At 39.8% G+C, this 26,909-nt stretch overlaps 2 protein-coding genes across 11 annotated transcripts in view; one reads left to right on the plus strand and one right to left on the minus strand.

Annotated features, from left to right (window-relative positions):
• Nucleotides 1-1,996: 1,996 nt before the first annotated feature.
• On the minus strand, nt 1,997-6,567 carry LOC127032706 (cytochrome c oxidase assembly protein COX11, mitochondrial). The gene is made up of 4 exons (XM_050920134.1): nt 6,115-6,567; nt 4,866-5,021; nt 3,156-3,281; nt 1,997-2,335 (listed from the first exon to the last, which is right to left on the minus strand). Exons 1-4 carry the CDS (start codon nt 6,463-6,465, stop codon nt 2,153-2,155), a joined length of 816 nt encoding a protein of 271 aa, XP_050776091.1. The 5' UTR covers nt 6,466-6,567; the 3' UTR covers nt 1,997-2,152.
• Nucleotides 6,538-26,909, plus strand: part of STXBP4 (syntaxin binding protein 4) — a 134,444-nt gene continuing 114,072 nt past the window's right edge. For 5 of the 10 annotated variants that reach the window (XR_007768873.1, XM_050920105.1, XM_050920108.1 and 2 more), the window contains exons 1-5: nt 17,001-17,079; nt 21,283-21,356; nt 21,546-21,641; nt 22,600-22,669; nt 23,518-23,592. Coding sequence is in view for 9 of the 10 variants with exons in the window: in XM_050920105.1 (XP_050776062.1) it covers nt 17,012-17,079; nt 21,283-21,356; nt 21,546-21,641; nt 22,600-22,669; nt 23,518-23,592 (383 nt within the window). In the remaining variant the exon portion in view is untranslated. Of the gene's footprint in view, nt 6,623-10,441; nt 10,516-17,000; nt 17,080-20,135; nt 20,159-20,780; nt 20,886-21,282; nt 21,357-21,545; nt 21,642-22,599; nt 22,670-23,517; nt 23,593-24,438; nt 24,553-26,909 lie in introns of those variants that run through there. The other 5 variants (XM_050920106.1, XM_050920107.1, XM_050920109.1 and 2 more) reach the window with 5 other exon arrangements.

The raw sequence follows: 26,909 nt of genomic DNA on the forward strand, positions 1-26,909 counted from the left end.
CTCTGATAGGGCCCCTATACCTCTACTATTTGCATGGTATGTAATAGTTTGAGTTTATTGATAAGGCATATATAACGTATCACTGGCCCCGAGAACCGAGTGAAGTTGGTGGAGGACTCGGTGGCAATTTTATTATTGGTATTTATTCAATGTCTATTTGTGCTGCTATGGCAATATGATTGGAAGGAAAAAAGTGTTTATTTAGAGTGTCTAACAATCTGTCTAAAGCACCCAGCGCTCCACAGGAAGCTCGTGTATGTTATAGTCTATATTTTGAAGAAATAAGTCAATAGCTACATTTCCATACACTTCTCTGGGGCCAAGATTTGGCCTTCATTCTGGAATTTACAATCCTGCACAGGGCAGGGCTTTGCTCAGACTCTCCACATAGAGTAAAAATCATTTTACGTAGCAGAACAATGTAACACTCAGCATGAAACTGTAATATTTTTAATCAGTCTAGTTCAGATTTCACATTGTGTTATTACAAAAGATACACTGGATGCCAGTAAATACACAGTACAATAATGTTCTTTGTTTTGAAAGAGACTTCCATGTACTTTAAAAACAACCAATAATTTGGACAGACGTAAGAGATGCACCAGAAATAGAGACAGGGGAACAACAAGAGCTCCTCTGCATAGCACTGTTCTTAAATCATATACAAATGTAGTTTGCAGAGACCTAAATGAGAGCAATTCAATATTTTGTCATGATTTCTAATGTGCCCCTCATGATGATGTCTGTACTATGAAATACTACTTTTGGTATTACTTTTATCACAGTCCATGCACTAACGTGAGGGTAGGAGGGATTGTCTAGGGGGAAAAGGATACTAAAATAGGAATTGAGTCCCGAGTTCAATGTGTGTGAGAACTTGGGCATAACACTTCTTCCACCCTTTGCCTTGGTTCCCCCATACTTAAAATGGGGATAACTGCCTGTGTCACAGGGCTCTTGTGAGAATAAAATCCATTAATGATTAAGATGGCGTGGAAAGCCATATTAATACCTAGATAGAAGGGCAGGTAGGGAAGAACTATTCTGATCTAGTATTTCCTGACAGCTTTTGAGATAAGCTACATCACTCTTTCTTTGAGAGTCTTCTGTGAACACTTTTGCTACTTTCTTTGGGGCTTAGGTAGAAACCAGCAATGCAAAACATTAAGCTCTGCTTCAAAACTGCCTTGTTACAATTAAAAAAAAGCCCATTAAGAGCTTCTATACCATCTTTCATTCAAAGATATCTAAGTACTTCACAAATCAGCCTAATTCTCCTATAAGATATTCATGGAGAAATTAAGTTTGTCTACCACCAAAATGCAGTCACATCTGAGGTGAACAGCAGCTCTTTAACAGTACACAACACTGGACTGCTGTTTACCAAAACTGAACACCAATACCTACTGGAACTGTAAGAGAAATGCTTGTCTAACAAATAGCTCTTTTTTTTAAAAATAACCATAAGTAGTCAGGACCTCTGTTGTGCATAACATCTAACACACACACACACTACCTCTAGCAGCAGTGACCACTGGTCTATGTCAGACTATTAATTCAGTACCATAAAAGGGAGAGTCCTAATAAATCAATGTCTATTCCTGTACCACGTAAGTATTCTTTAGTGACCCAGACTGATTTTGTTTCCTCTCATGAGGTCTAACAAGATTAGGTAGAATATTTGCTGGTAAGGGGTATTCCTTTTCACCTAAAACACAGGATCAATGAAAGTTGTCTTTCTTCTGAAGTACCGTAAGCTCTTAATCATTTTCAGGCATTAAGTTTTCTTATCCAATTTCCATCAACAGAGAAGATTATTAACTCCATACCCTCAGAGATTTAGTGGACAAAGCTGTTCCTATCAACTGAATGTAAAGCTAAATCTGATAATTGTTTTGAAGATTTCCATTTGCACTTAGCTACAAAGATTTCCCTTTTCCTGTGTGTTCAGACACATCATTGGCCCTTGTATGGAAAGTAGAATAAAATTCACACCTTAAGAGCATCTCTGTCATGGTTTAATAATTTAAAATACAAATTCATATTGTACAGTAGTTCCATGTGGTGTTTCATATCCTCCTTGTGTCTTTGGAAGAATGTGTTTTGCTGCCAGGTACCAGAGAAACTACTCATTCGTTGTATAGATAGTATATTATTGATAACCTGGGAGTGGCAATTTGTGTCCTCCTTTTGCTTCAAAAAAAGTGTAAGAAAGAGTGATCAGATCAACATTGGCCATTCTTGGGTCTTCAGCAAATTCAGGATCTATGAAGAAAAATACAGGCATGTCCACTTCCTCTTGGGGATTAAGCCGCTGTTCTTCAAAACAAAAGCACTGTAAATGGTGGAAAGTGGGAACGGTTACAAAACAAATATGCACAGACTGCATGTTAAGAACAGCCTTTAAGTGTACTGTTTTTTCTAGTGCTACTTTGATAAATTTAAATGTCTAATGGACAGCGGCAGCTCCAGGCACCAGCGCTTCAAGAGCGTGCCTGGGGTGGCAAGCCGCGGGGGGCACCCTGCTGGTCCCTGCAAGGGTGGCAATCAGATTGCCTTTGGCAGCTTGCCTGCGGGAGGTCCGCCGGTACCGCGGATTTGGCGACGAGTAGGCTGAAGCTGCGGGACCAGCAGACCTCCCACAGGCAAGCTACCGAAGGCAGCCTGACTGCCATGCTTGAGACGGCAAAAAAGCTAGAGCAGCCCCTGCTAATGGAACAAGATTGTGATTGTGATGGGATAGCAGGTTCTCTCTTCAATTGTTAAAACAGAGATATGGTCCATGACACACACTTCTTCCCTATTCGTGATTCATAGATCATCTCCCCTCTCTGGTGAATGGATACCAAGTGGCAATTACAGCAACTGCTTAAATTAAATACTTTCCCAATATAACTTTTCAATAGTTTTGAAGTGAACAATCAATACCTTATGACTATTCAACCCACAAGTAAGTGCCTACAAGATCGTTAGTGGTCCATCTCCTACACTCCGGGAGCCACTCTACTGGGAGTTTTAGAACCTGCCTTCTATGATTTAGCCTAGGCTAAATAGATGAATTGATGCATGCCTATTTGGAAAGGATAATGTCTGAAATACTGAATTTTGCCAGTCTAGATTGCCTCACGCGCCTTGGCGTTACACACTTCACCTACTTGTATTTTATTGAAATACTGTCCTGCTTCAAAAGGAACCACATTATATGTAGAGATTCCAATAACTGGTTTGTCTGTAGAATTCTTTGCTTTGTAAAATGCCAGTGCAGTCTCTCCTGGTACAACCTGTTTAAAAAAACAAACTATTATTGTATTTACTTTACATTCATTACACTACTCTCAAAGTTCTGTAGGACTTAAGTTGCTAAATTTATTCCAGTGATAATTTTTTTAACTGCCTTAAAGGCAGATTCACTGCAAGTTATCTATTTCCTGTATTTCCAACATTAGTGAATCTGGAAAAGTGATTGCAAATTAAAAACAGTATCGAGAACTAGCTTTAATATCCACACACAAAATTAATCATAATATGGATGCATTTTGGATCTTATCTTACAAGATATTGGACTTCAAGGGTATATCTACACAGCCCATGTGGTAGACTGTGTTTGAAGTTGTCACTTTGGATGGAATTTGGGCTCTGAAGCCTTCTTCTTCGGGGGTTGGAGGGGGCTAGACTTGAGCCCAAGCTGAAACTTCAAAGTGCCATCTATACAGCATGCTGGGAGGCTTGCTGGGAGCTATGTAGACATACTCCCATTGACTTCAGTAGTTCAGCATCTTTTTGGAGCCTTATGACACCATATAAAATCGGGTCTTTGTAGATGTCAGATTACAGGTCTGTCGCATCTTAAGTGCATTTAACGTGTGAATTCAGCTTTATGCGGTTGGCAAAAACAAAACAAAAAACCCCAATAATTTAAATACTGTTCCTGTAATGCGGGCAATTCCGCCTGCCATTCAACTCGATGTAATTTTGACTATACGCGATTTTCGCTTTACGCGCTGATCGCAGAACGTAACCCCAGCGTAAGATGAGACACACCTGTAATACACTTTGGTATACAAAGTCCAATAACCCTGTTGAAAAAAATATCAAAACGGTAATTTCAATAATGAATTCAAACAACTGATCAAGGAACACAACTGACCTCAGAAGAGCCTGTGTTGGTAACCAGTTTTCAACAGTAGCATTATTATTAAAGGTGTAAAAAAAAACAAAAAAAAAAATGCCCTACTGGACCTAAGCCCCAGTGCTGTAATTTACAATGCTGAGGTGGACTGTTCTGCCCTGCCAGCGTGAGCCCTGCAGACTTGTTGGGGGCCCAACTTGCGTTTTTGCCCTTGCTTGCAGCCCATGCAACTTTTATTAACCTTTTCTAAAACATTCTAAGAAATTAATCTACAAACCAATGTGTATAGCAGCAACCAAGACAAATATCTGGTAAGTAAAAATATTTCAATCATTGTTTTTGCCCCTTAAATTGAAATTAAAAACCTACAATTATTTTTAAAATTATGCAAAATCCCTTTGATGGTATCCTTTAAATCTGTGGCATTAACATTTATGAATTCAAATGAAAGTAGCTTCAATATTATTTGAATGGGTGCTGAAATAAAAGACTCCCATACTGTAAAAACTTGAGTAGTCCATGAATAGGCCTATCTATAGCCTTGATCCCGAAAAGGCTCTCATCCATGTTTAAATCTTTTCAAGATCAGAGCTAATGTATGTATTAGAAGCTAACATAGAACAAGTTTTAAACAGTTAAGATTTGAAGCCTCAATTTTTCAGTTTTGTAAGTTTTTTTTTGTAGCTTTCATAATCATTCTATAATGTCTAAATGAATTTTTGTGTAAATTTCTTACATATATTTCTGTTTGCTGAGGTCTAAAATTCCAGTGTAGACTTGCATGCACATCAGCATTGAAAGTGACCTTAATGATGCGATCTTTAACAGGTTCCATAGTCTCAATCTGGTCTGAATCATGGCCTGCTACTGCTGACCCACCTAGTCCAGTAGCCTTTAGAAAAAGAAAAGTTGTAGTTAGCAGTATTAAAATTGAAAACTTGATGGTATTTGAGGTACCAGAAAGTAAACAATTTCAACCTCTGTAGAAAGAGAGTTAAAGGTAACACTACCGCCTTAAGAGCTAGTCAATTCCAGGAAGCATTGAAAGTAGTGTCAGGTAGTACTCTTCCCTGGGAGTCCCCTGACCAAATCTATTTCTTTTTCATTTATTTTTTTTTCCTTTTCCCCTTTAGGAAAGGTTCCACCCAAACACCAGACTGTAGCGAGGAAAAGTGAAAATTACCATACACACAGTAAACAAACTGGGGCAAAAGGGAACAAGTAATTTTGTTACACTGCCCTTTTGAAACAACAAATAAAACAAAATAACCAGGCAAGTGCATAGCAGGGGCTTAGCTACTGACTAGGCTCCTAGGTGCTCTGGTAATACAATCAATAAACAACAGCAAGTGGATGGCACTGATTTAAAATATATAGGGCAGAAGGCTCCAGCAAGGAGAGGGAAGTGAGAACCCTGTGTGCAGGTAGAGCCGGATATTTAGGGTACATCTTTGCTTATGGCATGAGGAAGGGTATGTACACTGTACGCCCACCCACCATAGGCGTACACTGTACGCCCACCCACCATAGGCATACCTGACCGTGTAGACAGAGTCAAGATTTAGGGGGGAGAGTGCCCTGCCCACCTGAACCCTAGGCTGTACACCCTACACCGATCTCTACGTGCCCGAGAACTGCCCACCACATCCACACTGGTATTCTCAGCAGTCTAGCGTCCTGCTGCTCGAGCTCTCCCTGCCGCCAGACCCAGCGGGGGCAAAGGTGGGCGCCGGCTGCCTGTCCCTGTCCCTGCAGTGCACAGGGACACGGGCAGCGTGTGTACTCGACCCCGCCTTCAGCCTAGACTGCAGCCTGAGAACAAAGGCGGAGAAAGAGGGAAGGGGGCAGCATCCCTAAACCTCCCGGAGCTCCGGGCTTCGCTTAGGGGCAGCGGGGGCTGGGCCGGCCGGTGGGAGAGTCCCTGGCGGGGGCGGGCCGGCAGGGGAATCCTTGGGGGAGGAAGGGGGCCTTGCCCCGGCCCTGACCTGGCAGTAGAGGCGGTAGAGCGGCACGGCCGCGTAGGACATGCCCACCATGCCCACGGCCGCGGCGGCGACGTAGGTCAGGACGGTCCTGTTCCTGCGTCTCCACTCCTGCTCCTGGGCCCGCGCGAAGGGGTTGGGGCGCGCCGCCCCTCGCGCCTGCTGGAAGCCAGGCCAGGCCTGGCGGCGCGGGGGCCCGGTTCGAGGGCACCGGCCGCAGGCCGAGCCCCCCCGGGCCAGGGGCTCCCCAGCGCCTCGGGCCCAGACACTGAGCAGGCGGGGGCCCGATCCGGCAGCCCCGCACGGCAGCCGAAGGACCCCGAGGCACCTCCAGCCCCGCCCGCACAGCCCCATCCTCCCCTCTCACGTGACGACCCGGGTCCGTCGGGCAGGGCGGCACTTCACACACGTGATTCGCTAGTCTCGCGAGACCCGGGGCTCAGGTAGCTGCACGGCAGGAACCGGGCGGTTTCCAGACGCGGTGGCGCACAGTCTACGGCGGCCGCAGGGGGTAAGTTCGCGTTCTCGTTGCCCCGCCCCAGTCCTGTGGGCTGGCGCGTGTGGCTCAGCGCGGTTTCTCTGTCACTTTCATCAGGGCTTTGTGCTGACACCTCACCCGCCTCCTGAGAGGAAAGGGGCCACGGTGCCTCCCCTCACAGAGCTCCCAGGGGCGGGGGGGGGCGCTCCCAATGGGAGCATGGCGGGGGGGGGAGTATCCTCACTGGGGGCTTGGCAGGGACATGGGGAGCGCTCCCATTGGGGGCATGGCGGGGGGGAAGCATCCTTCTTGGGGACATGGCAGGGGCATGGGGAGCGCTCCCATTGGGGGTATGGCGGGGGGGGAGAGTATCCTCCCTGGGGGCTTGGCAGGGACATGGGGAGCGCTCCCATTGGGGGCATGGCGGGGGGGGGAGTATCCTCACTGGGGGCTTGGCAGGGACATGGGGAGCGCTCCCATTGAGGGCATGGCGGGGGGGGGAAGCATCCTCACTGGGGGCTTGGCGGGTCCGTGGGCAGCATCCTCACTGGGTACATGGCAGGGACATGGGGAGCGCTCCCATTGGGGGCATGGCGGGGGGGTGGGTATCCTCACTGGGGGCTTGGCAGGGACATGGGGAGCGCTCCCATTGGGGGCATGGTGGGGGGGAAGCATCCTTACTGGGGACATGGGGGGGGGAAGCATCCTCACTGGGGGCTTGGCAGGGACATGGGGAGCGCTCCCATTGGGGGCATGGCGGGGGGGTGGGTATCCTTACTGGGGGCTTGGCGGGGCCGTGGGCAGCATCCTCACTGGGGACATGGCAGGGGCATGGGGAGCGCTCCTATTGGGGGCATGGTAGGGGGGAGCATCCTCACTGGGGGCTTGGCAGGGGCGCGGGCAGTGTCCTCATTGGGGACATGGCAGGGGCAGGGGGAGCGCTCCCATTGGGGCCATGGGGAGCATCCTCTTTGGGGACATGGCAGGGGCATGTGGAGCACTGCCAATGGGGACATGGTAGGGCGGAGGGGCTCTCCCAATGGGGGCAAAGGCAGTGGGGGCACTGCCAATGTTGACAGCTCAGAATTGGCAAGAGCACTTCCAATGGAGACATGTCAGGGGGAATGGGAGTGCTCTGAATGTGGCTGGCCTAGGGGCAGCCGGAGCACTCTGAATGGGAACATTGCAGTGGGCGTGCTCTCTCAGTGGGGCTGCCCCAGGGAAAGGGGGCAGGCTGCTTCTCCCAAAGGTCTGATCTTGCAGGAGTGTCACCCCACAAAACCCTTCTACCCACAGGGTTGTACCTAGCAAAAATGGTGTTTCTCTGCAGGGTCATCCAGTGAAGCACTGTGAGCATTCCCCAGGCTTCCACGGTGTCCCAGCACAGGGACGGCTCATAGCCATTTCTCTAATGTCAAGGGAACTTTTGCTGCAGGGACATTTCTTGGGGGCTACATACAATTATACTCCTGTGGCCTGCAGCGCTTCTGGGGCTGTGCAGAACCTCACCATAGCCTCATGTCAGACTGTTTGCATTGGACCAAGCAAGCAGCATGCCATGGATTGCCATGCTATGGTTTTAGGGAGTCTTGATGCAGCACAGTCAACATTATAACATGGCACAATGGTGCCTGGTTGCAATGTTTCACTGTAATGCCTTGGTTTTTTTGGCCAAGTCCATCCTATTGCATCACAAAACGTTCATGCAGCACACTGGTGTTTTCAGGCAGTGCCCTTCTGTGAAGTTGTGCATAACAGCGAGTTGATGAAGTTCAGAGTCATCGTAATGGCATCTTCATACAAAGTGATGGATGTAATGATGCAATTCCATTTATTTGAACAAATGGTTGCAAATGGTGTGGCCTGGAGTGCAAGCCAAATTTTTGAACATCACATCCCTATGCTGTGTCCTGTCCTGATGACTTTTTGCAGTAGGATCAAATTTGGGTCAGTGGGTTATATTTTGCTGCCTTGTCACCCCATTGTGTATTGATTTGACTATATTTTGATAGAAAACATTGACAGGTTATGTAACATGCCAATGTGATGTTAACAGTAATGACTTCACGACAATCAAGTTCACACAAATTCACAAATCCTAACTATGCTTGTCCCACACACTATAGGTGACCATAGCATTATCTAGAGAAGATGAATGAATAGTGACACCTTGAGCAAAAATTCCTGGGAGAGCTTAGTCTCTCTCTTAAAAAAAAAATTTAATATAAATATTTTTATTTACTTTTTTACAAACATATACTTATGGACATAAAGAACAAATTGGATTGTGTCTTTAAAAAGAAGCTATACTTTATACATCCAACAATTGATGGAAAATTTGAAAGTGGTGCAAAGTGTTCGCCGTTATTTAGGATGTGTGTGGGGAGGGGGAATTGGAAGTATCAAACTGTAACATTGGAGGAAGCTATGCTACAATCATTATATTAGTTGATGGGTTTGAAAGAATACCAGTACTTTTCACTTGTATGTCAAACTTCATCCAAAGAACTCAGAGTTTTGCAAATTTTATTAGGCTAACTTCAGGACACCTCTGGTGAATGTAGGTACTTATCTCTACTAATTGATAAATGATGCATGGAGAAGTCAAGTTATTACTCATGCATTTGTTTTCTGAGAATTGGTTTTTGTTTTAGATTTTTGAAAGGCTTCAGAGTTGCAGAACAAGCTCTACCTGATTTTGGTTTTGTAATTACTTGGATTTTTCTAATTTGTGAGTTCCTTTTTTACGTCGCTTTAAGTCAAAACCCACACAACTGACACCTTAAGCTTTGGATCCTATAGTTGGGCTGCATTTTCAGAATGTGTGGCACATCTTGTTTTCAGGTGCTGCTCTACAGGGTGACAAGCAACTGCACCAAATGTTGCAGCTAATGAATTTGCTGCCTTCTAAAATGAGGTATACCAATCCATCCTTGTAACACACTGGTTGCACGAGTCGTTGAATGACTCTAGTTACAAACAAGGACACTTGTTTCTTCAGCCAAAAGGGGTGAAAACAATATTTATAATTCTCCTCCTTAACAAAAGGGGAAGAGATAGTAAAAGCAAGGGAGGATGAAATACGTTATGTTCACTTAAAACCAACATGTCTGAATAGACATTAAATGAACTGGTAGGATATTTCCATACCGGTAATGTTCCAGCAGTTTATCAGATGACTATAACCTAAATACATTCAGGAATGTTTCTCATGGACTTACAGTTTTGGTGAGGCTATTATAGGAGTGACCCTTTAGCATAGTTTCATTAATAATATTTAATGGCACCTTATATCCCATACCTGTATATCTGACTTAAAGGCTATAAAGCAAGAGTGTGCTTTATAGCAAGTCCCAGAATTTGAAAAGCTATGGTATCAGGTCCTTTACTGTATATGAAACAAGTTGGGAAAACTCTATAATCAACATTGGAAGAAAATCAGAGTTCATATTCTCTTCTTTAGGATTATATTGGGGTTCCTCTTACAGTGTAATCATGACTACTGCGGTGGGTTTCACAGGTTTAAATCACAAGGGGTCTAAATCTGTGTAAATTTTCAGTGTAAATCTGGAGGAGCGCCATTTATGCCAATGGAGTTACTCTGGATTTATAGTGGTACAACAAAGAACTGAGCTGAGGATGTTAGGCATTTGGTACTTTGCTCCTCAGCAATCAATTCATGAACCAGTTATACCCAGAAGTGAACTCTTCCCACTCATCTTCAGGCAAACAGTCGTAAAAGAATTGGTATGAGAATTTAAAAATAAGCATGTCTGCAAGTTTCTACAAGTGATTTCTCCTTTTTTATAGCAATCTTTAATCTTGGTTGTGGGTCTGTCATTTATCTTTCAGAATCTTCTATTCCGACCATTTAACAGTTGATCTAAGAAGATGGCCTCTACAGAGTCCCTAAATTTACATAATAGGTAAGGGTTTTTTTTGTTTCATTTTAACAAGAATGTAGTAAATGCTGGGTTACTGGATCAAGTTCTTATTGTTAGCATTGGTGGTGATGGTGTGTTGTTTCAGTAAGTTCTTAAAGGTAAACACGGTTCAAAGCAGGTTCTTACAAATGTAAATATTTTAATTTTGTTAATTTCTTGTTCACAATGGCCCTAGAGATTGAAGGCCTCTGTCTTTCCATTGAAAAAACGTCCCCAGATCGCCACACAATCCTGGAGAATAACTCAGTCACCAAGTCCATTCATTCCTCTATCTCCCTACTGAGACTGCCTTAAGGTTGCAAAATAGTACCAACTGTGGTGGTTATTTTTTTTAATGTAGACACGTGTTCACTTGGTAGTAGATGGAGACCACCAAACTCCAAATAAAAACAGTTTTTAAATCTTTCAGTCATTTAACCTACACTGGTTGCAAACCGATGCCCTTGAGATGAAAAGCTGCATATTACAACTAATATTCCCTTGAAAACTTTCTTGTTGTAGAATATCATATTATAAGTTTACTGAAGATGTGTATTTAATGAGCTTCTCTTAGGAATGAGCCAGCTACAACAAGGTCATGCAAAATATGGAGTTTATATGTTATGGCACACTACTTCTCTGCATAATAATGTTTGCATTTGTCTTGTATTTTTCATGCAAAAATCTCAGTGTTCTAGAAACATTAATTAATTAGCTTCCTAACAACTCTGTGTCAGAAGTAAGTGTTATATTAATTTTACAAGTGGTTATAGTTAAGAGCCTTAAATCAACTGTTACTGAACCTTTGTTATTTAAATCAACTTCTTACCGAACCAATGGAACCTTTCCATGATTAGCTCAAAATAAATGGCATTCAAGAATCCCAACTCCCAGATCCTTCTCAAACCACTAGATAACCATGCCAAGCATGTCAGCAAAAATGATAATTTAAAACATACACAAACAGTTTGTGCAGAATTGTATCATGACTGTTGTGCTCATGCACAACTTACTGGGTTCTGCTCTCAGTACTGGCAAACTAACTTATCATATTCACAAATTTGTAATGATACTGGCAAAAGATGAGCAAATTAATAGCCATCTTAATTTCAGTTGCAGTGGAAACTGAAAAAAGAAAACAGTATATTTGCCAGATGGAAAAGTACAAAATCAATAAAGAAGTAAATTGTCTTCATGTTTCTTAAAAACAATTGAAAATTAAAAACAAATGTCCTATGCGGCACTTGGCTGTATCCTTTTGAAGAGCCAAAGAAACTTAGCTGCGTTTTCACTGATACCAGATCATGGTTCTTCAGAAAGCTTGATTATTATTTTTTTGATCAGTGGGTGTGTACATAAAAAACATGCACACAGTTACATTCCTTATTTGGGTGTGCAAGGATGATGGTCATGAATGACTGGTTATTTGTAGATGTAATTTACCCAGTTTCTCTATGCAAACACAGGCACATGCAGATTAGGCACAATCTTTGTGTGTGAAGCTGCACAATTTTCCAATATATTTAGATAATATGATGATATATCAGTAATGCACATGTTCAGGTGCTAATTGAGATTTACAGGAAGTTTGAACACTACATTCCTTGTGTTTAAAATAGCTATGTACAAGGGAAGAGAAAAAAACAATTAACACTAACAACTAGGAGTCTGGTGGCACCTTAAAGTCTAACAGATTTGTGTTAGATAATCTGTTAGTCTTTAAAATGCCACCAGACTCCTGGTTGTTTTTGTGGATACAGATTAACACGGCTACCCCTCTGATACTTGGTACAATTCACATTGTTGCACTTTGTTGCTTGTGCCTATTTTCTTATATTTTTTCTAGATTAAACAAGTGCCATTTAATGGAATATATATTTTACTCTTTCCAATGACATAGTCCATAATTTTTCTTAATTAATTACTATTTTATGATAGACCAGATGCAAGTATTTTTCCATATTATATAACAAAGCATTCACCTGGCTAAGGGCCATAACATCTTAATGAATTTTCACCCTTTAAGGTTTTCAACCTGAAAGGTTACTGTTATATAATTGACTTTTGTAGGATTTTTTTTCATGATTTAATTTATCCTTGACTTTATTTTTTATGAAATCATTCCATGATTCTTGCTACCAAGGATTACAGGATTATTTAGCAGATAATAAGTTACCTGAATATTTCTAACCTCAGTTACTAACTGGTAATAAAATATGATTCTAGAAAAGTCATCACATAATGATACCATCTGTAATAACCTTAGTCCCAGATTTGGACCTTAGCGTCCAAGATATGGGGGTTAGCATGAAAACCTCCAAGCTTAGCCACCAGCCTGGACCTGGTACCTGCTGCCACCACCCAAAAAATTAGAGTGTTTTGGGGCACTCTGGTCCCCCTGAAAAACCTTCCCTGGGGACCCCAAGACCCAAATCCCTTGAGTCTCACAACAAAGGGAAATAATCCTTTTTCCCTTCCCCCCTCCAGGTGCTCCTGGAGAGATACACAGACACAAGCTCTGTGAATCCAAACAGAGTGAATCTCCCTCTCTGTTCCCAATCCTGGAAACAAAAAGTACTTTCCTCTTCACCCAGAGGGAATGCAAAATCCGGCTAGCCACTTCAACACACACAGATCTCCCCTGATTTCTTCCTCCCACCAATTCCCTGGTGAGTACAGACTCAATTTCCCTGAAGTAAAGAAAAACTCCAACAGGTCTTAAAAGAAAGCTTTATATAAAAAAGAAAGAAAAAATACAAATAGTCTCTCTGTATTAAGATGACACAATACAGGGCAATTTCTTAAAAGAATATTGAATAAACAGCCTTATTCAAAAAGAATACAAATCAAAGCACTCCAGCACTTATATTCATGCAAATACCAAAGAAAAGAAAACCATAGAACTTACTATCTGATCTCCTTGTCCTTACACTTAGAAACAGAAGACTAGAAAGTAGAGCTACTTCTCCAAAGCTCAGAGAAGGCAGGCAGACGGAAAACAAAGACAAAGACACTCAAATCCCTCCACCCAAAGTTGAAAAAATCCGGTTTCCTGATTGGTCCTCTGGTCAGGTGCTTCAGGTGAAAGAGACATTAACCCTTAGCTATCTGTTTATGACACCATCATTATAATTTATATCTGTTCAAAGAAGAATCTTAATCTCTTTGTCTAACGTGTTGTGTGTTCTTATCTATACATACTGGAATAATAGGAAACATCTATTGAAATTTCATTTTCCTCAGTATTATAATCATCACTTTATGCATTATTTGTTTGGGGGTAGTGCCCAATTATATGCTAGGTTTTTTCCAGACATACAACAAGGGATGTCATGCCCCGGAGGAGTTTGTCTGAAAGAGAGATGCAGACAGGTAGACAGAGGTTGGGCAAGGGAAGCAACAAAAGAGATTTTCTATGTTAATCAAAAAGATTCACTAAAGGTGGCAAAAGAGGGACTTAAACGTGGAGAAGGTCAAGCCTTGCAGATGAGTTCAGGGAGGCTGAACAATGCAGAAGTGCTAACTGGAAGAAGGTATGAATGTAATTGTTTGAGAGACTGACAAAAAGATGAACAAGGGTGGGACCAAGTTGACTGAGGAAGATAAGTAGGGAACTGTAATGTGTTTAAGAATGCTTAAAAGGTATACCGGTAAATATTTTCTGATGGAGTTTTTATAGCATGAATCAACTTCTCTGATTTTTAGAAAAAACCTTTCTCTGATTTTTCAAATTAATTTCCACAGAAAAAACCTAAAGGTGGAATTCCTCCTATCTGGTTATATATTGCAAGGAAATCTCTTATCTATGGTTAAGAAAAATGAAGATCTGTGGTTTGATTTGATTTGATTTTTTTTTTATGAGTACATAAAGCCTTGAATGACACTTTTACTGGTTAAATACAAAACATGACCCTAAATAACAACAAAGCCTTGTCTGTACAAGGGATATTTTTGCAGAAAATTCCCACTGTCGATACAACTGATTCAACTCCATTGGTTTTATTAATATTGGGAGCTTTGTTGTAGAAAGCACCATGTCAGTTAGACATGATCTGAGCAAGGTTACATGACATGGTGCTTAAAACACTAACGGCCTGTCTACTGCAAAGCTCCTAATATTGCTAACATTGACGGAGCTAAATTGAAATAAGTAAGTCTGTACACTGCCAAATCCAGGTCACTGAAGTTATGAGAGTAGTCTCGTTGACCCCTATGGAACTCCTCTCATGAGTATGGTGGGAGTCAGGAGATCTGGCTTCTGTTTCAGCGCTACCAGTGATCTGCTGTGTAACCTTGGGCAAGTCACTTTACCTCTCTGAACCCCTATCTCTATTCCCATAATCTCTTCAAGTCAAGGACTGTTTCTTCATATGTGCTTGTACACAGTGCAGTGCTTGCAGTAAAATGTTTTTTTTAAAAGCCTTACCTGAAAAAAATGAAATATCAGCTGAATGGGTGCACTACAACTTTAAAAAGGAGCACTCTCTGGCATGTGCTCCCATTTCTAGGATAGCCACCATGGCGCCCTGCTGTGCAGTTCCAGACATTGGCAGATGCTGTCTTGTCACAGTGCTGTTCCCTACTTGAGAGGGGATTCATTTGCTGTTGAAACAAAGCTCTCAGAGGTGAGGGAAACACAGAGCAACTGAGTATTTCATTTTACAAAGAAACGAAGGACAGGCAAATTGAGCTCTTCAGTCAAGTTTTTTTTTTGTTTTTTTAGGGAAAGGAGTGATGCAAATTTACATATTCATTTCCTACCTCCACAAGAAACATTTGTGAAATGTTAAAATGGATGGTATGATATAATATTTTGCCAAATATTAAAGTTGAATATCTTAAAAATAATACATGTCTAGCTCTAGACTAGAGAGTATGCCTGATTGTAGACAGGTCTTCTGTTAGACTAAGGAGAACAGGTTCCTTCTAGTCCCTTACCCTCCTTGTAATCCAGATGAGGCTGCTTACATAGTACATTCCTTCAAGCATGCTTGCTGTAGGCCAGTGGTTCTCAAACTCAGGCCACCGCTTGTGTAGGGAAAGCCCTTGGGGTCGTGAGGTTACTACATTGGGGATCGTGAGCTGTCAGCCTCCACCCCAAACCCCACTTTGCCTCCAGCATTTATAATGGCGTTAAATATATTAAAAAGTGTTTTTAATTCATAAGGGAGAGTCACACTCAGAGACTTGTTATGTCAAAGGGGTCACCAATAAAAAAAGTTTGAGAGCCACTGAGGTAAACAAACCAGCCCGACCCGCCAGGGGCTTTCCCTACGTGAGCGGCGGCCCCAGTTTGAGAATCACTGCTGTAGGCCCATTAGATTTTATCTAGAGTGGACAGACATTGAAAATCTATTTGGCTTTAGTAATTCGTTAAAAGAACTGTCTCAAGATATTGGCACTGAAAATTGTTGGACAGCTTCTGGGAATCCTTTGCATGGTTTTATGAAAGCTTCCCACCTCACTGTTACTTCGTTCTGTAAATGAGATGTATTCTGACTATTCTGTGGGGATCTAAATCAGAGACCACCTCTGCTCTCTGTCAATTTGTCTGTTGCTTTAAGAAAACAAAGTAAAAGGCAGGATTACTAAAATGAATTGGAGAGAAAGAGAGGAATATTAGAAAGAGTGTTTATGAAATAATTTTGAAGTGTGACTTAAAAAGGAATTTTATTTTCTGCTTACCTGACCACAGGAAAAAAAAGTAAGAACAACAGGAAAAGCTTCTTCACGTTTTGTTATCAATTTTCCATAGAAAGAGCATACTTTAAAATATTATCTACAGCATTTACTTTGGTCTGTATAAAAAGAATAAATCGTCAAAGTAATAATCCTGGTTCTCCATTAACCTTTGTCTGCTGTGGATGAAAACACTATTTTTTTTTAACTTGGCTTTAAGTCACTGCCATGACTGAGAGTGCACAATAGTTAGTGTAATGAAAACTTCTGATGGTCTATTTCTTTCATGGGTGGCTTATCTGTCTGTCTGTTGCTTAGTTGGCTTTCTTTTTGTGTGTGTAATCCAATCTATTAGGAAGATTGCTTTAAAAAGATCAAAGAGAGGGAGTTAGCTGTGTATTGTACTTGACCCTCTCTGGAGGATCACAGGGGCTAAATTCTAGGATATGTCAAAAATATGTATCTTAATCAGTGACTTGTCTGCTGCCAGATGGATATGCAGTATCATCATATCATAGATGAGGCTAATGCAAGTAATTTTTATCACATTTGCATTTTATGAGACTTGAAGGTTGCTACAAATCCATTTCCCATACAGGGAAAAAAGTAAACATTGCTTTGATAAGTGAATTAGCCCATGTGACGCACAGGATTTCAGAGGAGATTAAATAGAAAGAGACATCCACCTCACTCTCTGTCTGTTGAGATTTTTTTAGTTGGTAACAGAAATTGTCCTGAATGTAATTGTTGTCCTATTGAATTGGAAATATTGAGTGTCTTTTGGATGCTTTTGTTTTTCTTTTCACTTGTGTCTTGAAGAATGTCCCTACTTTCACTGATGGATGAAGATGAACCAGAGCATTTTGATGGGCTCTCTCTCTTGTACTGGTATGCCAAATCATTAGGTTTTAATAGCATTTTTATAGTGTATGAACTAACAAAAGTGCAGTAAGGGTATTTTAGAAGATGTGACTCTTTTTGGTTTTGTTTCAGTACACTAGAATATCAAGATTTTAACCCCCCTAAAATATTGTAGGTAACAAAACAACAGAACAAAGTACTCATGGGTTAGTTTTAATAGTCATTATTAGGTTCTTATCCCAATATTAGCTCTCAGAATCTGTTCTGGCACTAAATATTTTACTTGGAGTGTGAGGTTTTAATGGGGTTTTTTTGTTTCTTCTGAGAAATTTCAGCGTCACTCAATTATACATATAGCACAGATGTTCTGTATTCTCACCTGGGTATTATTTGGTGTCAAGAGTCACTATTTTTACTTGCTTTTTCTCAATATGTAAAACTATTTAATAGTATTTCTGACAAGATTTTGTAGGAGTAAAGAGAATGATATATCAAATATTGTATGATTTATATTAGTGATCAGATTTCATCTATTTTTTTCTTCTGCAAAGCACACTAAAATGTGTTTTTAGTTATTTTTATTACTGCTACTGGTTACTCTTAGCACAGTTCAGGAACCATTTTTCTTTTCCATATCATTTTACTACTATTGGGCAGGGCACTAACATTTTTAGATGTTAAATAATCGAGGTTAATTGATTATTCCAATGACATGAAAAATACTGGGGACAAGAATTTCAAAAGCATCTTAAGGCCAGATTCTCAGCTGATGTGAATAATCATAGATCCATTCTCTTCAGTAGAGCTATGACAATTTACACAAGTTAAGGATTTGGCCCTAAGTGATGCTGAAAGTCATACTGAAAGTCAGGAAGTCTTGTACTTCTAGGTCACTTGAGAACTTTTGAAAATCGCACTCTTAGATTTTTTGAGTAACAAAGTCATTTTAAAATTCATGCATTGCTGAGACTCCTATGGTATGTTAATTGAAAAGATTGTGCTCTGAACTGGCAATCAGTTATATATCATATTAAAATGACAGCCATAATTAATACGCTACAAAGTAATTCATCCAATCTGATTTGTAATTATTGTATTTTGAATTGCCGGCAGTTTTCTTCAGAATTTTATGAGCAATTGTTTCCATTCCAACCTTTCCCCATGTTTTACATACCTCAGGGCGACTTAATATGTTTAGTATTTGTGTCCATTGTGTTACTATGGTTTCAGTACCACATACCCACAGAATAATTTGGGTAATTTTTAGTGAAAGTAGTACAGAAACAACTTAATGCCCTAATGTTAATTCATACTTTGTGCTGTTCTTGAATCTCAGTCTTACATAATATAGGTTTGCATATGGCATTATATATTTTATGTGTATGTGACATCTTATTCTCCTCCCTGTAGAGGGCTGTTTCTTACCCTCGTGTATATTCTTTTCACTGCAGCAGCATCTTCTTGTAGAACATATAACTCTTTTGAAAAGATGTTTCCAGTATTCAGTTTGCTGTTAGATATTTAAAAGATTATTTTTATTGGAAGTGTCCCTACCAAAGTTAGATTCTTCTTTATTATTTTATAGTGCTGCAATGTGTGTCTTAGGCTCTGTTATTCTTGATGGTTACACTGTATCCTTTCAATGCTGAAAAGTTAGCCTAAATGCCAATCCTGTAAATCCTTATGGAAACAAAATTCCCTTGCATAGGAACTTCAGGATTGAACTCCAAAGTTTGTTCTTGCATTTTTATATGGTAATATTTAAAAAATTATTATTGTGGTGAAATTGACTTTAATAATATTCCAGGCTTCTTGTTAATTAAGTTATTTATAACCAAAGACCTGTCTATTGACATAACCAGATTTACCACCTTTCAGTCTGTTTGGATTAACATTGAAAGATCAGGAGAAATTAAGTGTTCTTTATGGCTATTCTGGTGTATTGGAAGCAATTACTTAGAAAAAGATCAAGTTGAGGTCAGATATTTATTCCTTTTTCTTTATTTTTTAGTAAATAAAATACAGAGTGTCTCTGGCTTTGCAATATGTGAAGCAGTGGGTGCTCTGTTACAATTAAAGGTGTTTGAGAGCACTACAGAGCATTATACTATATGTGACTAGTACAAAAAGCCACAAGATGAGAATGTAGAAGGAAAAATGCTTTAACTTGAAAGTGATGTGATTTCTTATTTTTGAACTTTTCAATGATAGAAACACACATCTATGGCAGACCTGTAAATGATAATTACTACTCACCCTCTTTATATATTACTTTTCACCTTCAAAGCCCTTTACAAAAATTAATTAATGAATCCATTAAGAAAATTCGATATGGGGAAGAATTGAGAGAGGAGTCATAAAAATGTCTTTTTCCAGAATAAATATTTCCTGCTTCCCAAATTATCACCATGTAATCATAGTTTTGCTCAGTTGTGCACAGCTTACAAAAATGAATTCTCAATCAGCAACACTAGAATAAATTACTCCAACAAATACATTTTCATTTCTGATCATGATAAAATATACAAATTAGGTTTCATAATTTTGTTTGAGCTTTCAGAGTAAATCCTGAGGTGAAAGTGAGTTCTCAGGAGCATCTGAGGCATAGTTCTTAAAAAAAAAAAAAAAAAAAAAAAAAAAAAAGGTATTCTCTTCTAGTTCCTTCTTGTGATTTGGGGTAAAAGGCCCATTTAGCAAGTTTTAAGGACCTACAAACCAGAGAAAAGCTTGCTTGTCTACTAGGTTGACTCTCTTTTCTCTCTTTGTGAGTATTTTTTTAAGCTAATGCTTTCAGGTTACTTAAGGGTATGTACCTTGATAGTGCAGACAGACCTCAATACCACTTATCTTGCATATGACAGCATGATGGGCACTATGAAGTTAATAATTCCTCCTCTTCTGTAGATGCTGAGGCCCCTGACAGCAGGATTGATTCAGTTCTGTTGTGCAAAAAGGAGAGAACAGAATTTGGAGTGTTTTATTGGATATGTATGTTCCAGGATGTTACCTTGCACCTGAATTCTTCTGTCCTCCTTCTTTTCTCTGGCTCTGCAGCTTGTCCTCACACCAGCTCCAGTCCTGGCTGAAATACCCAGCGTATGGCGTGGTATAGTGGTTGTGTGCTGTATGGGAGGCTTTGAGTGTGTGTCCTCCACTTTGATCTTCTTTTGCTTCACTGTTTGTGCTGGTAGTTGTTCTGCTTCACTTTGCCATCATGATGTGGAAAATAGACGTAACCATTTAATTTAGAACATTATTTATGGCATACCAGAAAATCTAAGCAGTGCTGCTGCTTTCTTGTTTGTTGAGGCTGGCAGATCCTCCCTAAAAATTGAACAACTGAGTGAGGGTGTTTTTGTAATGCAGGTTTGGATTTGTTTTAATAGCTTGCATTTGAATGAAAATATAAATGGATAAATCATGCTTGGCTAGCTAATACCAATTTATACCCAGTTTTTTAACGCTTTGTCTGTTGTTAGATTAGCCTTGGAAATATTTTCTCTGGGATTATACATTCAGGTCCCAAGATTATCATTTTATTTTGTGATTTTTTTTCCTTAATTCTTTACATCGTGATTTGCAAGAGCATTAAAAAAAAATCCTCGGCTGTTTGACAGCTCAGACAGTCTGCCCTTATTCTCACCTCTGGCATTCTGTGTTTGGAGGTGGAGTTAAAAGTGAGGCTTTCATAAATCAAGAGAGAACGAATATTATTTGATGAGAAAAAGAGAGATGATAGGAAGAAGAACACCGCCAACGAATGTCTAGAGAGTTGTGCTCTCTCCCCTTACTTAACTGTGGAAACATTTTCGTGGAGACCACTACAGCCATCGGTATTTTCATCTTAAACATCGTCTCCTGGTTGCCAGCTGTCCTGTTCTAAATAGGACCACAGTTTATTATTATTATTATTATTAACCCTCTTTTCTGTTATCCTGAGTAAGGACTTCAGGATTTAGTCAGAAATACTTTGTTTAAAAAAAAACAACAACAACCCAAAACCTCCACTGTATTTTAGATAGTACTACTTTACCATCTGTTTTTGATATTCAAATGCCAGAGCATATCATCTTGTCTTTTCATTTTTTCATCTGCCCAGTATTTACAATACCCAGTGAAGAAAATCTTTGCTTTCTTTTTTTTACTAGAAGTATAATAGCAACTGCTGTAGTTTGCATACATGTATATTTCTCCAAGTGCAGCAGCTCTGATTTTATTTATTTGTTTTAGGACTATTATGGGACCTCATGGAATCAATCGAGCTGTTCATCGCATTACTTTTTCTGACTGTCAAAATGGATTAGGTAATTAGAGTACATATTGACTCTACCAGAGCAAAATCTTGAGAGTTGCTGGGCGCCTGCTCTGCATTTGCAATTCACACTGATATCAGTGGGAGCTGAAGTTTCTCAATCTGTTGTGATATTTGACTGAATATGTTTGATGCAATGGAGAGAATGACCAGTTTCTTGCTTTTATCTGTTTTTCAACAGGGGTTAAAATTATTGGAGGTTATCGGGACCAAACTGAAGAAGAGTATGGAATTTTCATAAAGAAAATTTTGCCGGGAGGGATGGCTGCCATAGATAGTAAATAATTACTTTTACATATTCTGTAGAATCCTACATTACACAGGAAGCCTGTCAAGAAAACAAACTGTCTTTTTACATTTTATTTTCAGTATGTACATACAAAGTAATGTTTAGTTCAGCAAAGATTCATCATTTTCCAAAGGGAGGATGTGGAGGAGTCACAGTAATGGATATCCATTCAAATCAAGATTAGACCAGTGTGAAATCAGTTTGTGATCTGTCCACATTGTCAGCTTTCCAAACTGTAAGATGCTGAAAGCTCTCAACTCCCAGTGGCTTCAGTGGGAGATAAGGGCATTCAGCACCTCACAGGATCAGGTCCTGAGTTTATACATTGTTCTAATGAATTCAGATTAATGTTTATGATCATGTTTTAGGTGATTTATATGGTAGGACCAAACTGTGTTGTACAGAGAAATGGGGAGAAAATTCCAGTGTAACTAGGTCCAACCAGGTTTCTAAACTTGCTCTGGTCTTGTCCACACTAGCCATTGGGGTGGGAGAGACAAAAATAACCTTTACCCAAGTTTGTATTTAAAACTGCTCAGCAAACACATTTCCTACACTCATGTAGACAGAGCCATTGAGTGGTTCAAACTAAGAACTGTTTTAAAAGCTATTAGAAACATCAAGAAACACAAAAATATTTAATTTATATATGATAACCTACATATAGTCATCCGTTCAAAGCTCAGCTGACAGCTAATTCCACACCTGTGGAGCATAATCCTACAAATATGCACATGGTGTGAGTAGCGTCCGTTAGGATCAATGGAACTACTCATGGTAGTAAAGTTAAGCATATGCTTACGTGTTTGCAGGATCAGGGCCTACGGTGATGAAATCATTCTTTCATTAGATTAGATTGAAGCAAAAGTAGTATGAGTATATTTTCCATTTTTCCCTGTTAATTCATGTAGACTTTTACATTATATTTTGTTAATCTCTTTAACAGACCGATTGCTCACTGGAGATCTAATTTTAGATGTCAATGGAGAAAACTTAGTTGGTGTAACCAGTGAAAGGTATGTTTATAAAGATGACTAAATGTTTATTTAGAGCTTGGGAAAATGTTACTAATACTGGTGTTATACAGTCAAAGACTTGGACCAAATTAAACACTGATTAAAAGGATATAACTGCACCAAGTCCATGGAGTTGCACCTGCAGATTGTCTCAGAGAGCTCAATATAGCTGTCCTTACTCAACAAAACTATCATTGACATTAATGGGAGTTTTGCTTGCATAAGATCCGATTAAAGATATTTCATGTTGTTGTGTAAGTTGCAGAATGCATGTGTAAATTCATATCAAAATAGTTATTAAGATAGTATAATATTTAACATTACTGTAATTATTATGGTATTTGGCTGGATATCCATTAAAGCAAGTGATTTGGTTATATAGTGCTAATAATTGGCACTTCTTGTTCTCTCAGGTGGGGTAGTTAAGGCAGAGAAGTTGCCTGTATTGTTTATGTGGTGTGTGATATATAGGGACTGAGGTGGAGACACTGACTATCACTATAGAGCCCAAAACAGTGGTAGAGTTAGGATTTATATTAAAAATAACCTTCTCCCCCCAAATAAAACTACTATAGTACAGATTAAAAAATAAACAAACCAGAGCGGAATGGTACAAAATTAAAAGCCAACTTCTACCTCATACAAACTATTTGTGCCGTATGGTAACCCAAGACTTAAATGGAATGATGAATCAAAGGCATATTTCCAAAATGGTTTGTCTGTTAAGATAAGAAATTGTTCAGTTTTCTGGCATTATAAAACTATGTGGATGCAGAGCTCTTGCATTCAAACAGTGAAAATAGGTAGATTTACTTTCTTAATTGTTGTTGGGTTTTTTTCCCTTCCAGAGCTGTTGACATTTTGCGAATGGCATCAGCGACTAATCACATGTCTTTGCTGATTACTAGAGATGAAGAAGCAAAGTAAGCGAGTTAAAATGTTTATATTAAAATTACCACTATAGCATCCCTCTTCCTCAATAAACCCCAACACTTTCACTAAAATACGTCATTTGTTAATATACAGATGTTTTATAAATTGGGGATCAATCATAAGATATCCACAGTGTAATTTGTTTGTGTTTTGCTTAAACATTTTTATCGCATAATCCATTTTGTCAGTGTATAATGCAGAGTTTTTATGATCATTCCCCCCACATATGCACGTGTAGTATATCCCAAGCTATGATACCAAGATTCCTGTGAAGAATGATGGCAGTGGTGAATTGAAAGTGCTTCAATATATTTTATATCTGACTTCCAGGGCCATGCTGTCTGCATTCCATGAGTATGTGAAAGCTGGTCTATAAGTCAAACAGAAAATATTAATCCTGCTCACTATAGTCAAACTATCAGTTCCAGTTACTTCAGTGGGACTACTCACATTAGTAAAGGCTGCAAGTTCTGACCCATTTATATTTCATGAACAAAGTCTAAATGTTACATGGTACAATTAATAATACTATAAAGTATTTGCTGTCATCGTAAGCATGATTTCCTGACTCTTTGTTGTCTCTTTAGATATAAGAGAAGTGGAATTAAAAAAGTGATTAGTATTTGACAGTAGAACTACTTTAACTAATGCCAGCATCTGAAAGTAAAGCCCTTGCAGTTGTCTTTTTTTCAGAATTGGCTTTTCAATCTCTTACTTACGAGCTCTGAATTAGTTGTGATAAGTAGGTTAAACTATTCAGTGCAGCAGATAGTCCAAAATTCCTACAATATAAGGACAGTTACACTAAAATATCCCTTTAATCTTGTTATCTACAGATAATCATATAAACCGACATTGGCATAAGAAATGTTGGGATGGAAAGAAGCCAGGAAGCCCATCCAGGTCTATCCCCCCTTTTGAGTTAGCAGCTGTTTCCGCCAAATATTTATGTAACTATATTTAAAAATAAGTGAAGACTTGCTACTCTTGTTGCCTTTCCTAGGCTCTTCCATTTTTTAACTGCCCTCTATGTAAAGAAAGTCCACCTAAATTCCTTTAGAACATGGCCTTTCTTAATCTTATTCTTGTGCCTCTTTATTCCTGTATTTGACAGTAGTTCAAATGGCTTTGTAGCTTCTATCCTCTCTCTCTTCTTCAGACTGTTTTAGATATCTCTGAAGTTCACTCTTAATCTGCTTTTATCCAAAGCATACTGACCTAGTTCCTCTAACCCTCTTGAATAATTAAAATCCGTGAGCCCCTTTATCATTCGGGTGGTTTGTCCAGTGACAAGATCTCCATTAGCTATTCTAAATGTGTCCTCACTCCCTTACAGAACTCTCAGTTAATTTCCTACCATTGTACATACATATTATATTAAATGCTTCATTTATACATAAGTTTTTCTGTATGTGACTAGAACCTTGTGATAGATAAGCACCAGTTAAACAAGTATATTTGTATTGCTGTTAAGCAATGTACCAAACTGTGGTTTGAGTCAGGGCCACCCACAGGCTTCAGTGGGCCTGGGGCAAAGCGGGGGAGCTGTGGCCTTAGAACTCACCCAGTGGCAGTCCGGGTTTTCGGCAGCATTTCAGTGGCAGGGGGCCCTTCAGTCGCTCCGCATCTTTGGCAGCACTGAAGAGCCCCCCGCTGCCAAAATGCCCGCCAAAGACCCAGACCGCTGCTGGGCCAGGGCTCGCGGGGCTACTTCGGGGCCTGGGGCAAGTTGCCCCACTTGCCCCCTCCTCTGAGTGGCCCTGATTTGAGTTGCCCCTGTGTAGTCAATAGAATTACTCTGGAATTATGCTACTGTAACTGATATCACAATCTGGCCATTTATGTTACCTCCACCCTAATTCTGTGATATTAGTTTTCTGGTGTTTGTGGTTAACATCCTTTTAGATATAGGTCTCCCCCCCCATTTTTTTTCTTTTTTACTTTTACCTTTATTCCTGCGATGATAATAATGACTACATTTTAATAATAATAATAATTAATCTTAAATAATATTTAAGAATAAATAATGTTTAATAATAGATTTGCAGAGTCAGCTTTAATTATTTCTTTGCTAATTACTCCAAGAACTATTTCTGAAACTTCCAGAAATGTTTGGAAATAGTAATTAGTTGATTTCTATAGAGCCAATCATGTAAATATTTTTAATACAAAGGAGGATTCACAGATTCTTGAGATTCATTCTGCAGTCAGCTGTATATTCAAATTGTGTATTCCTCTAGGGGGGAGAATCCAAAACATACCTGTAGGCCAGGGGTCGGCAACCTTTCAGAAGTGGTGTGCCGCGTCTTCATTTATTCACTAATTTAAAGTTTCGCGTGCCAGTAATACATTTTAACGTTTTTAGAAGGTCTCTTTCTATAAGTCTATAGTATATAACTAAACTATTGTTGTATGTAAAGTAAATAAGGTTTTTAAAATGTTTAAGAAGCTTAATTTAAAATTAAATTAAAATGCAGAGCTCCCCGGACCAGTGGCCAGGACCCAGGCAGTGTGAGTGCCAATGAAAATCAGCTCGCTTGCCGCCTTCGACACACGTGCCATAGGTTGCGTACCCCTGCTGTAGGCATATAGCACTAAGTATATGAATCTTAGACACTAATGTCCAGGGTTTGATTTATGAAGTTTCCAAAGAGGAAAGGAACCACACAAAGATGAAGCTGTGGATTGAGCCAGAGGCCTAGATTTTGGGAGCTGACGCTGAAAGAGATATGGGGTCATGGTGGATAATCAGCTGAACAAGAGTTTCCAGTGTGATGATGTGTCTAAAAGGGCTAATGCATAAATGTGGCATCTCGAGTAGGAATAAAAAGTTATTTCACCTCTGTATTTGGCACTGATGTAACTGCTGTTGGAATACTGTGTCAGGTTTTGGTATCCACAATTCAAGAAGGATGTTGATAAATTGGAGAGGGCTCAGAGAATAGCCACAAGCATGATTCAAGGATTAGAGAAAACATGCCTTATAGTGATAGACTTAATGAGCTTAATGTATTAAAGTTTAACAAAGAAAAGATTTAAAGGGGTAATTTGATTACAGTCTATAAGAACCTACAAGGAGGACAAATATTTGAAAATGGGCTTTTCAGTCTAGCAGAGAAAGGTATAACATGATCCAATGGCTGGAAGTATTCAGGCTGGAAATAAGGCATACATCTAACAGTGAGGGTATGGCTACATTTGGAATTTCAAAGCGCTGCCCCGGCAGCGCTTTGAAGTGTGAGTGTAGTCAGAGCGGCAGCGCTGGGAGAGAGCTCTCCCAGCGCTGCATGTAAACCACATCCCTTAC

The sequence above is a fragment of the Gopherus flavomarginatus genome, chromosome 12 (genome assembly GCF_025201925.1).
Source record: "Gopherus flavomarginatus isolate rGopFla2 chromosome 12, rGopFla2.mat.asm, whole genome shotgun sequence".
NCBI lineage: Eukaryota > Metazoa > Chordata > Testudines > Testudinidae > Gopherus > Gopherus flavomarginatus.

Bases quoted from the DNA above. Each gene is read 5' to 3' on its own strand.
- LOC127032706 (XM_050920134.1), bottom strand. From the start codon at position 6,465: ATGGGGCTGTGCGGGCGGGGCTGGAGGTGCCTCGGGGTCCTTCGGCTG. The intron at 5,022-6,114 runs GTCAGGGCCGGG...CTTTTTCTAAAG, and splicing joins TCTACCGCCTCTACTGCCAG to GCTACTGGACTAGGTGGGTC. The intron at 2,336-3,155 runs GTAGGTGAAGTG...CACCATTTACAG, and splicing joins AGTATTTCAATAAAATACAA to TGCTTTTGTTTTGAAGAACA.